The sequence below is a fragment of the Poecilia reticulata genome, chromosome 15 (assembly GCF_904066995.2).
Source record: "Poecilia reticulata chromosome 15, P_reticulata-male-v2, whole genome shotgun sequence".
NCBI lineage: Eukaryota > Metazoa > Chordata > Actinopteri > Cyprinodontiformes > Poeciliidae > Poecilia > Poecilia reticulata.
Window position 1 is genome coordinate 17,077,752 of NC_088844.1, and position 12,353 is coordinate 17,090,104.

The window sequence follows — 12,353 nt, forward strand, 5'->3', positions numbered from 1 at the left end:
ATGGCCTGTTCAAGGTTATCGTCTAACCCAGGCCAGAGGCTGTCAGCACCAGGCTAGACTTACTCTACGGCCTTACTCTAGACATAGTTCACTTAGAGTTTGGAGCATCTCAGGTAGAAATAGGTTACTGTTACTCAGATAGAAGGACGATTACAAGTGCAGGCGGTTTATTATACATAGCGTGCATGAACAATTTTGACAGTTTTCATTTGGTTTGGGAGTGGAACGATGTTATGTGCACAAGTTCAGGACTCGTTTACTCATGGCCAAACATTTAGGACTGAAAACTCTCCCTTTCACATTCAAAACCGCTTTAGCTTCCAATATTTCTGCCACTTTGTGGTTGTACACAGTCAGCGTGTGGAGAAACCCTTGTTGTCTTGGTGGTTTGGCTGTACTGTAAATGTGTCCAGCCAGTGAGTGGATTGAAAAGTTTCTTCAGCTTAGATGTTTGACTTCTTCTGCCCTTTTACCTCCCTTTAGTGGTTTGTGTGGCTTTTTTTTTTTTTTCGTCTTTTTACTGACGCACAGACATCAAACAGAAAATGAGTTTATGTTTCTGGTTTGGTTCTTCATCGCTTGGGCCTAAGAGATCATTATCAATTTCTCCATCTAACCGTCGGGTCCATCACTCTCTGCCCTGCTCCACGTTTCTTAGAAACGAGACTTTGAGAGCTTAACCCAGAGCCAGACACGCTGAGTTCCCAGCTCCAGTTCAGTCTTTTATTCTGTCTTCTGGTAAATATACCGAATGCTTGCTGTCTTGCAGGGTGATGAAATAAATGGTTCGCTCTGTGCCCCAAAGAAAGATAAACATTAAGTCAAAAACAAGTCTGCTGTAAGGATATGAGATTTTTTTTTTTTCTTTTAGGGAAGGGTTATAACCACCAGACTATTTAGCCTTGACCCTGAACACCACGGCTGACATGTGGTATTCACTACAGCTGTGTTGTCTTTGTCCTCATATCTGGGCCCTTATAAGATTTTATCATGTTTGTTTTATCTGTCTCGCTTAGTTATTTACCTTTAGCTAATATTCCTATCAAATTGTGTCCCTAGAGCAGGACTTAAACAGTGTTGTCTGTGTAACTCAAGAATTGTTGTCCTTTTTGTTAGAGCAGCCTCCATTTGACCCAGAATCAGACAAAAAGCAGGTTTTAATATTAGACACTGCACAAACTGATTATGCATTATTGTATTGAAATGTTAAAGATATCAAAATAAGTGTAGTGAATGCAAAATGTGGAGAGGAAGCCAAATATTCACTTGCGCTGTCAAAAGACTTTTTTGCAGCTTGACGCAAAATTAGGGTAACTTATTCTTACTTTCCTTTCTTCTTTAGACCAGATAGAATTTCCAAAATTATGTTTGTTTGTTTCTCTTCTTCTGACTTTCTTCAAAGTCAGAAGATTACATATATTAATTCAACTATGCCTTTTAACTATTTGGGAAATCCCTGATGATGATGTCATGGCTTTGCAGCTTCTGGTAGGTTGATTCGCGGCTTTGGAGTAGAATAGAAGCAAAACACAGATTTTAGGTCAACAACTCAAACTCAGATTACAGTTTGTAAACAATGATAGCCACCATTATCATCACTGAAAGTATGATGATGACTGATGAAATTCAGTCTTGAGCACAAATTGTTTTTTAAATGACAGATAATCCATAGTGTGCAGTCAAATTAGTTACCAAACTAATTACGAAATTAATGTTTTGGATCACAAAGACCTGATCTGTCCCATAGAAAACTTGTGGGCAGAGCAGAAAAGATGTGTATGAGCAAGGTGGCCTACAAACTACCAGATCTGTCAGGAGAAATGCGCCAAGTTCTCCAAAAACAGAAAAGGTTTAGTCTGATTTGATGTCAGACAATGAGAAAACAAGGTAATGTGTCCTTTCACATGGCGTACGTAAATATCTGGTTTCCTCTTCATCTGTTAAACATACTTTACCTTACTTTCTGTATTTTCTGAAAGTTGTTTTGATCCAGATGAGATAAATGAGTTGTGCTTTTAATCTATAACTTCATGATGAACATATCAAAGACTTCTCTCTCTTTGTATTTATCATTACTAATAGAAAGTCTAATTCATAACGGCATTGTAATATAGAAAACCCTCAGTAGCAGATGTGAAGAGGAGTATGTTTTATTTCATGCTGTGCTTTATCCTTTGTGGGATCAGTCCTAACTACATGAGAGGCTCCATTACAATCTACATCATCAATCTCCATCGGTCGAGGAAGAAAATCAAGCTAGCAGGGACGTTACGGAACAGGACCGTCCATCAGTACCTACTCCAACCCCACGGCGAGGGTGGACTCAGAGCCAGGTTGAAATTTGCCTATTTTTTTGTTTCTATTTATTTTTTAAAAAACAGCTAATTATTTGCCCCTAATGATGTGATTTCAGTTTACGATCATAAAAGGTAATTATTTTGTGCAGTGGTCTAAATGGCATGGAGCCGAGGAGTCAGGAATATTGGAATTTTATAAGCAGTTTTTATAAGGTGCTAAACACAGACCCTTTACAAAGCGGTATTAAATTAATTTAGTTTTAAGACCATAGGTTGTGCTGAGCCAGCATGCTGGGGGAATTGCGCGCCACAAAACATGAAAATACACATCTAGATTCCCGGTTTTTTTTCTTCCTTCTGCTCTCTATCAGTTGTCTTCTGTTGGGGCTTTAATGGTATTACACGGAAATGTTCCCAGTACATATCCATTCACAAGGTTAAATAAAGTTCAGTTCGGATTATTTATGCAGCACCGACCGACAACAAAAGTAATCTCAGGATACGTACGGAGAAAGTTCAATTCAAATATTCCGAGGCAATCCATTTCAATCCTGCCATAATCCAGTTCAGTTATTTCAGTGTGTTTTTAATCTGTTTTCCTTCTCGTTTTCCAACTTAAATACAATAATACATTCTTCATTTAACTGCTGTCTGTTTAACCTCCCAGTGCTGATTTGGTCTTTTTTTTTAAACCTATCATTTATTTTCGGTTAGTGTAATAACCCCACATAATTCTAATTTCCTCAAAATGTTTCTTGAAATAAAATCGTTATAGTTTTAGTCTCATGCTGTCTACCCTAAGTCACCTAGTCTGTTGTTTCTTTTACTTTGATTTAAGCCCAAAATCCTGGGATAACAGCCTAATGACTCACAACTGTGGATGTGTGAGATTGTCTTTGAAGCATACGATACCTGCATATGGCCTTAATGGAGGCTGACACATAAACCTGGAGAACAGCGTAATTATGAAGGATGTTTTTAGTGTTTGAACAGGATCGTAAGGCAATTAAAAGGCGAGGCAGCTAATGATGTCCCATTATCTGTCCTTAAAGTGCTCTCTTTTACCACAGGCACTGCATGAGAATTTAATGATCAATTCAACAGCACCAGATGTCTATAAATTTGCCTTTGTGGGACTTTTTAAAGTGTTTAGACTAATGCATGTCGAGGGGCAACTTTGAGCAGGTCAGTTCGACTTGTAAATTCTCATTGGAGGGCATCATTTTATTTGAAATGTTATTTAATTTGCTTGGTTCTTGTAAAAATTACCTCCAGACCGCCAGTTTTTATTTCTATTGCATTATAAACTTTACAACGTCAGTAACTGAACCACTTTTCAGAAAAGCTTTGATTTTTTAAAACTAACAATGCTGTGAACTGAAGGAATACTGCTTCAGAAAAAATAAAAAATCTGCAAATATAGCTAATCCTAAATGATGTAGTTTATGTTTTATAGATAAACATACATTATAAGTAAACACAAAGCCTTACCTGATTGCTGTTGGATTGTTGGAATTCAATAAATGGTTTTACCTTCATTTATTGAATGCTATGTTCTCTAGTTTACAAGTATGCATAACAAATACCATAAAAATGTTCTGGCGTGTAAACATATTTCCATTCAAGTGAGACTGTCTGATTAAACTCTTTTAAGTTTAAATCAGACAGAATAAACAGTTTTTATCCTGACACTACAAAGAGTACTCATAATCTAAAGTGCTTAAAATGTTTACCAAAAGCCATTTTTATAGGACAAGATAGAAAAATACATTTAAACTAATCTTTAGTTTAGTTTTTTTTTTTCTAAAATTAAATGTTTATTTTGGTGCTGATTAGTAATCCACTAATATATATATTTTTTTAAACTACTCATGCCAAATAGTTAAAAAAAAATTATTTGCTATTGAAACTTTTAGGTTTTAACTGGGGCTGCACAGTGGCACAGTTGGTAGAGCTGTTGCCTTGCAGCAAGAAGCTTCTGGGTTCAATTCCCAGCCCCGGTCCTTCTGCATGGAGTTTGCATGTTCTCCCTGTGCATGCGTGGGTTTTCTCCAGGTACTCCGGCTTCCTCCCACAGTCCAAAAACATGACTGTCAGGTTAATTGGCCTCTCCAAATTGCCCCTAGGTGTGAGTGTGTCTGTGCATGGTTGTTTGTCTCTGTGTTGCCCTGCGACAGACTGGCAACTTGTCCAGGATGACCCTGCCTCTCGCCCAGAACGTTAGCTGGAGATGGGCACCAGCAACCCTCCCGACCCCACTAAGGGACAAAGGTGTAAGAAAATGGATGGATGGATGGTTTTATCTGCGCTGCAAAATTGTAACAGCAGCGCCCCCAAGTGTTTAACTTTTGGAATCAGCGATTCAACCAAAAGTTGATGCAATTTATCTTCCTCTTTAGCCTTTCACATACATTTTACAATCTGTGGTATTATGTGTCAGAAAGCAGCTGGGAAAGGTTTACAAAACCATGCCTGATGACCCTCAGATGGCTGGACAGAAACACTCACACTACATACCAAACAACAAAGATCACTCATTTAACGGCTGCACGACTAATCCTTATTTTTAAGGGCTGCACTCTTCATCAGAAAAAAAAAGCAAATATTATTCTGTCAAACTGTAAAGGTTCAAATACAAAAGACCATTTGATTTTTATTGATTCCTCTAAATGCACTCAGTGTCACACTGTAAGGTGTGAGATTGTTTATATCGCTGATCGTGGCCTTAATGGCTGATGTGACATTTAAATTTCCTGGAAAGATGAATTTTGCATTCTGGTTAGCTGTAAAATTAAGTTGAATAAAATCCTAAAATATATAACTATTTGCAATGAGTTTCACTTTCTAAATTAAAATATAGGGATAAATGAAATATTTGATTGTACTTTAAACCTATTTAAAATTCTAGTATTGCAATATTTCAGTTCTGGCTATCGATGTTTCCTGTGACTATGTTAATTTTTACAGGTTGTAGAACCGTCTGTAAGGACTCTGTGGGTCTTACTATTTTTTTGTATTCTTTTTACAGACATGTACAGCTGAATGGGGAGAAGCTCCTCATGGGCAACGACGAGACGTTCCCAGAGCTGAAACCTAAAATTCTTCGGGCTGGACGGACAATAGCTATGCCTCCAATGACCATAGGGTTTTATGTCATCAAAAACATTAACGCATACGCCTGCCGGAGATAACAGCGACTCTTCCTTCCAGAACACCATATGTGAGTTTTCTGGACGCAAAGCCTAAAAACCAAATCACCAGAGGAGACGGCGTCGTCCTGCTCGAGGGACAGCTGAACAGAGCAGACGTTTGGAAACACCCTCGCTGAAAAACAGCCGACTAAGAATGAGATTATTATTTTTTGTGGGACTATTTAAACAGCTCTTCCCGGTTTCAAATAAACCTCACATTCTCTCCTCTGTTCCGACGAAGTCTTTCTCACTATGATGCATATGAAGGACTTCACTGCCGAACACGTTGTCTGTTTGCCAGTAGTTCCTCAAAAGGTGCACAACTTTATGTAGTAAGTTATTGCTTTTGGACTGTGATGACGTTTTCATTTTGTGGGGCACAAAATGGCAAAAATTATAAACATTGTTTGGGTTGATATTTTCTTGTCTTTAATTGTCCTTATCTCCCAGACTTTCAGTTGCTGAAAGAAAAAAAAACACAAATACAGTATTTCTCACAGAGAAAACTGCTATGGCTTAGCAAACTTTTATGCATTTATAAGCTTTATAAATGAATTTGATAAAGCTACTGATGTGTCTACTAAAATTATTTTACATTGAAAGTGTGGGGTTTTAACACTTTATTTTTGTCGTCTGTTTTTTTGTTTTGTTTTGTTTTTTTTGTTTTTTTTTGCTTAAGTGATGCAAGATTTCCTTTTATCTGGATAAGATACATTCGATATGTTGTTCCAGTATTTCAAGGAAAATCTTAGGAACAATATAAAATACACTTGAAACTGGGTTTCCATAAAAACATCTTAAATCCCAGTTTTTCAGGTACAATTTTCAGCCTTTTCATTTAATTTTATATCCGATAATCCTTACTATTTTAATGCTGCTAGGTCACTTTTGTATGGAATATATCTTTGTACAGATATACAGTCATATATTTTTAGAGTATGTATTGTACATAAAAAATATATATAAAGGAGATTTAAGCTTGATATGTTAGATTCAGTATGCAATTAATTTATGATAAAAAGTCTATTTCTAATATTGAATGTCCAGTTCTGTTTTTATTTTCATATTCTGTTTCTATGTAAAATTGTAAATGTTGTCATGCAAAATCATTTAATATGCTTTAACTTTTTCATTATTTGTCACTTACAAACCTGAAATGCCAAAGTACAGTCATATTTAATAAATTGGAATATCCTTTTCTAATGAGGCTCATTAAATATACTTTTCACTAGACCCACATCTCTACTAAATGTCTTCTTTATTGGTCTGGTGTGATATTTTAATTTTAAGTGTCATGTTTTCATTAGCTAAAAGCAGAAAAATCACAATAAATAGACTTAAGCACATCAGTCTTTGAATTGATTTAGTGAAATGAGAGAATTTTCAATATTCTAATTTATTGAAACTAGTTTTTATGTCATAAACAGAAATTTAAGCATAATTGTGAATTTGAAAAAGAAAAAAAATGGTACTCGTTTTGCATTTGTTTACGTGTGCATTTGTCTTCAACTACTTACTTTGTGCTTAATTTCAGTTATCCAATAATCGTCCCGCTCCTGCACAGAGACCAGATTAGCAGAGTGCACGAGAAGCTGTGGGTGTTGTTTTACAACCCCACCATTCATAAAACTAAACAGTTTTATGTCTGACCATCCTGTGTTCTCTGTTCTTTGTGATGCTGTTTACTGAACAGCGTTTATACTGAGATTAATGGGAGAAGCTGTATTTTAAAAGCATTTGGTTGCATTGGAATTCATTTACAGGCAAACAAGTAAATGCAGTTGAACATATATGCACACCGCACTTTTCAGATATATGTAGCTCATGATTACAGCATAATGTAATTATGAGTTACATTATGTCAGTCCTATATATATAGGACTGATATATATATATATATATAAAATAATCCCAAATAAAGAATTATTATTGAACTGAGAAGATGCTAGTGGGACTAATGATACATTTATCTTCAATGTTGAGTCTGTATTTATCAGACTAAAGCCATTTAGTCTTATAAAGCTTAACATTTACTCCTCCAAGCTTAACAATAAGTTGAAAACACAACCAAAGTTGAGCAAGAAAAACTGGTTCAGTGTTCAGAAATGCTAAATATAAATATCATTTGCCTCTGAATGTGTTTATACGTAATGTAGAGATGTTTATATTTCTTTTGGAGAGCATTATTTTTAATATGGAAAGTGTGCCTGTATTATTATTTTTTGTTTGTTTAAAATAAAAGTTTACATTGCTATTAAAAACCCACAGAGCATGTCTTGTTTTCGTCACACATTCAAGTCGCTTCCACCTGCTCTAGATGTACATCAAACACTGGAAAAGATCAGACTGTGCTGAACTTTCTCTGTAAACACGAGTCAAAGGAATGAAGAAAAAGAAAGGCTTTTGATTTACATTCGCACAGGAGCACAAGAGAGCAGATAAACCCTCCCCCGAGGGAGATGATAAATACAAACCGTCACTTCCTTGCAGCATCCTTTCATGAAGTTTTTAAGTTGATGTTTCTGACACACTCACTCACTCACTCCTACAAAGTGCTACATGCAACGGCCCCAGATGTGGGAGCAGCTGGAGCGAGCCTTTGTAGTGGTGTCTTGTCACTGCATGCTGATGATGGGAACCACGGAGCCAGGACGGGCTCCAAACGGCAGACTCCGACGAGCTAAACCTGAACCACACATGGCTTACGGTCGGCTGATGCGCAGATAACCAGGATTCGCTTGATGCTTTTGCGTTTGATGGATCTTCGGTTTCTTCTCTGAAAGCCGGGCAGTACAAAAAAAAGTTTCTACGCTGGCGATTCCTGTGCTGATGTTTGGTGCCTGTGTGCTGTTAGCACAAAGAGGCCATGATCCAAAGCATGTACCTCTATTTACATTTTGTTTTAGATTTCATAAACTTGAAATTGGCTCCTGCTTTTATGTAAAGAGCGGAAATGTGTTTTTTTTTTGTTTTGTTTTTTTTCCCCCTTTTTCTTTTTCCCCAGAAATAGCCTTTCCTTCACATGTGGTTCACTTTAAACAAGCTGAGTCTTTTGACAAGCAAGAGTCAAAGCAGGATTGTTAACACTTGGCCATATTCCTGCATAGTGGTACTCATTATGCTGTTGGCCACACATAACTGCTGATTTGGATGAATATTCGCATGTGTTAATTTTACATCCCAGCGACAGAAAATAGACTTCAAGTGAAGAACTGGACTGTCGTTTGGTGATATCTGCTGTTTTATAGCAACTCTTCTTTTACAAAAACTTCAATAATTATAAGCAATTCACAAGATTTCTGCTGGATTTCGAATCTCTGAACAGAAATCAGTGAAGCGATTTGATTGGGCCCGCGAGTCACCACTTCCACTCACCGAACCTAACATGCGATCTGATTTAGGGAGACGAGTGCCGTGCCTCGCCACTTGTGCGTGACAGCATCTCCACAGTGGAGGTAGCTGTTGCTCAGGCCCAGCTAACACTGTTTATATGCAAGGGATCCATTTTGAGGCATGCAGGCCCCCCCCCCGACCCTGTCAGCAAACATTGAGGATTTCATGATGTTTACTCTGTATATACAGGAGTCAGCCTAAATAAGATCGTCATGAACTCCAGGTCTCCAGAAAACTGATGGACTAGATTAGACTTTGGCCCGCAATGTCCCAAATCCCAGCATTTGGGACCATTTCCACCCAAGCAGGGTTAATAAAACATAAATATTTATGCTGCTTTGCTTCACTCGGAGGCCTAGCGCGCAGTCTGTGCAGAATATTATGATAAAAGGCAGATTTGTTGAAGCCATCAGACGTTTCTCTGAGAAGCGGCCTGGTGTTTCAATAATTTCTGCTAGTAAGTCATGCCTGCAGTTTTCAAGCGTCTCAGTGGGTAGGCAGCTCCAGGCTGCTTGCTTTTTTTGCTTTTTTTTTTTTTTTAAACTCTGTTTCCTTCTGTGATACATATATATAACTTGGAGTTTGGCCATGTTCAGATTTAAACCTTCGTTAAATAGGTGCCAGTGCACACCACCCACCATTTGAAGTGGCACTGATTAATCTCAAATGAAGTTCAGTTGTTAAATGAAGCAGGCTTTTTAAAAGAACATCAAATTGTTATGGTTATATAGGATCATACTGTCTGACACCTTTTAACACCAGCTGGTCAGCAAAAACGCAGACAAGAGCTGTAACCTGGTACAATACATCTGTCCTTTTTCAGGTTAATGCAGATTATGCTCTGTCCCCGTCTACTGTAAATGAACAAATACAAAACATCAACTGCAGATGTTTATCAGCTGGCTCTCGTTCTCAAAAGGTATCAGTCAAGAAAAGAAAACTAATACAAAAAATAAATGAAGTTTCAAATAGATAGAAACACGAATTCAGACAGAAAATCAGTATGCCCCTTCTGGCCTCAGTCGCTTCACATTTGCACAGAGAACAACTGGGAGGTCTCACAACAAACAGGCTCTGAAGAGTGGGATTTTTTTTATTTATTTGTTTATTTTTTATGTAGCTCCTTATACCAAGTTGTTTGCGCTATGCTATAACATTATTTTCCAAATCAGCTAGGCAGACATACCTCTCTTTCATCATACGGCTCAGACCTCGTACGCCATCTTTCTTCACAAAAACCAAAGTGCAAGATCCCTTCTAATCTAAATCAAAATCTAAATCTTGACGCTGCATACCACAAATACCAGAATATTATCTCGAGCTCTCAGTCCGTCATGTGCTCCACTTCATTCATCAGCACATGACTTGTTCCTGCCTCGGTGCCTCATCGGGCTCCTGGAAGAATAGTTCACTGAAAAGAAGGGCTCGATTTATGGTGTATGGCAGGCCCTCATGACATATAATCAAACCACGTGCATCCAGAAAGTATTCAGTGTTTCATGTAGTTATTTCCCCCCCCCACACAATTTATGCTACAATACAGCCTTTTCCTAAATTGTTTTCAATTAACTTCTTTCCTCACAACTCTACACACGAAAAACAACCCATTATGACAATGTCGAAAAAAATGTTTAAGATTTTGCACTGTATATAGACAGATGTTTGTCTGTCCAAATCAAGCCCAGTCAACTTAATTGGCCGCAGGTGGACTCTGTAGAAACATCTCGAGAATACTAATTTAAGATGAATATTAAGCAAAGCCTGTGATTACTCATGTAGATGTGATTTTTTTTTTTCTTATACATTTGCAAAACACTCAAAATATTTTCCCATATTGTCATAAATTTGTGTGTGAAATGTGGAGGAAAGAGATTAATTTAACGCAACTCAGAGGCTTGCAAAACGTGAAAAATGTGTGTCATTCCAGATGAACTGCATGACACATTTTATATGTAAATTTCAGGTTGCTGTCATCAAAATTCATGTTTTCGCCTGAATTACAAGACAAACAAACTCTCCTGGTATAGAAAGGTTTGCAAAAAGCTATGATTACTCAAAACAAGGTAATTATTTGAATTGGGTATGGACTGCTAGCATCTGCCAATTTGTAAAGTTGTAAAAATCTATGTTCAGATATCCAGACAAGTGGTTTTTCTTTCATTTACAAATGATGTCACTTTTTCCCCACTGCACTGCACATGTCTATTTTTTCTTATGTGGAGTAGATCTTGTCCATATCTATGGACATTTTATAAAGCGAAACACACACAAGACATCATTACATCTCTTATTAAGAATCATTTTCCTTTGAATTTTTATATAACATAAAAAGGTCTCGTAGACCTTTGTAGATATTTTCAGTCATGCTGTTATCACTGATTTTTTCAAAGTCCTCAGTCTGAAATAGCTTTTTTTGCTTAAATGCAACCAATTTCTTACGTCATCAGGATTTTAATGCTTTGGAGGGAAAAAGCATTGTACTGAAGATGTCTGGAACAGCTTTTCTTGTTAGACATTTAAAAATCCAACTTCTGACTTGAAGCTGTTTGACCGTGAAAGTCTGGAATGCCACTTTCTTCTGGTAATGATTGTTTTTCAGATATCTACACTCATCTTTCTTTATGAAGTCCAAGCTGTTGGCATCTCAAGCACCATCAGTACACTTTTATCCTGGATGAAAAAAAAATAATAATAATAATCACATCACTGTGCACTCATAAATCTGGATGGATCTACAGATACCTCACAAAGACTGTCAGACATAGAAATATGGTTTTAGAATTTGTGTGCATCAAAGTATTTTAAATCAACTTTACTGAACAAGCTGTACTCACTACTCATCGAAGAATAATCAAACTTTCAGTTCACTAACCCCTACATCAGTTTTATTTTATTTTTTTAAAGTCTCCTTTTTAACAAGATCTATACATTTTTTGGGCCTATGTGTGTGACTATTTCCACATAAGCCTGGTTGCCTGTTTTGTATGAAGAAAGCAGAACGCAGAGAAAGAAGCAGATGAAAGAAGAAATGTTCAGATCAAACTGGGCGACTTATCCGCAGCAGTTGTCTTGGAATAAAACCAGCATGTTAGCTATTTATTTTTGCCAGCATAAACTGATGACTATCATAAATCCATCAGCATCAAAGTTAATACCACAAATCATTTGACCTAGACCCTGCAGTGAAAACAGATGAACTATGACTTGGTATTTCAGCCCTTTCCTAGTGATTGATCACAGCATGTAAAAAAAAAATAAATCTGACTGGAACAGAACTCAAAAAAAGCAAGTTTTGAATCAGTTATCAGTTTAAAAAGACTTATAAAAGAAATGAACGCAAAATCCCAACTTAAAATCTATACTTAATGATATTTAAGGCAATCTAATTATTAGATGAGCTGATACTGTTAGTTAATAAAAATGCAACGAAGAAATTTAAAGGGTGCCTGAAAGGGACTATATAACATTTAAA

General features: G+C 36.8%; 1 protein-coding gene across 1 annotated transcript in view; it reads left to right on the plus strand.

The window, feature by feature from the left end:
* hpse2 (heparanase 2) overlaps positions 1-12,253 on the plus strand; it is a 74,949-nt gene extending 62,696 nt beyond the window's left edge. The window contains exons 11-12 of the mRNA XM_008429643.3: positions 2,187-2,333; positions 5,326-12,253. Of these exons, the coding sequence (XP_008427865.2) occupies positions 2,187-2,333; positions 5,326-5,488 (310 nt within the window). The 3' untranslated portion in view covers positions 5,489-12,253. The remainder of the gene's footprint in view (positions 1-2,186; positions 2,334-5,325) is intronic.
* The last annotated feature ends 100 nt before the right edge of the window (positions 12,254-12,353 follow it).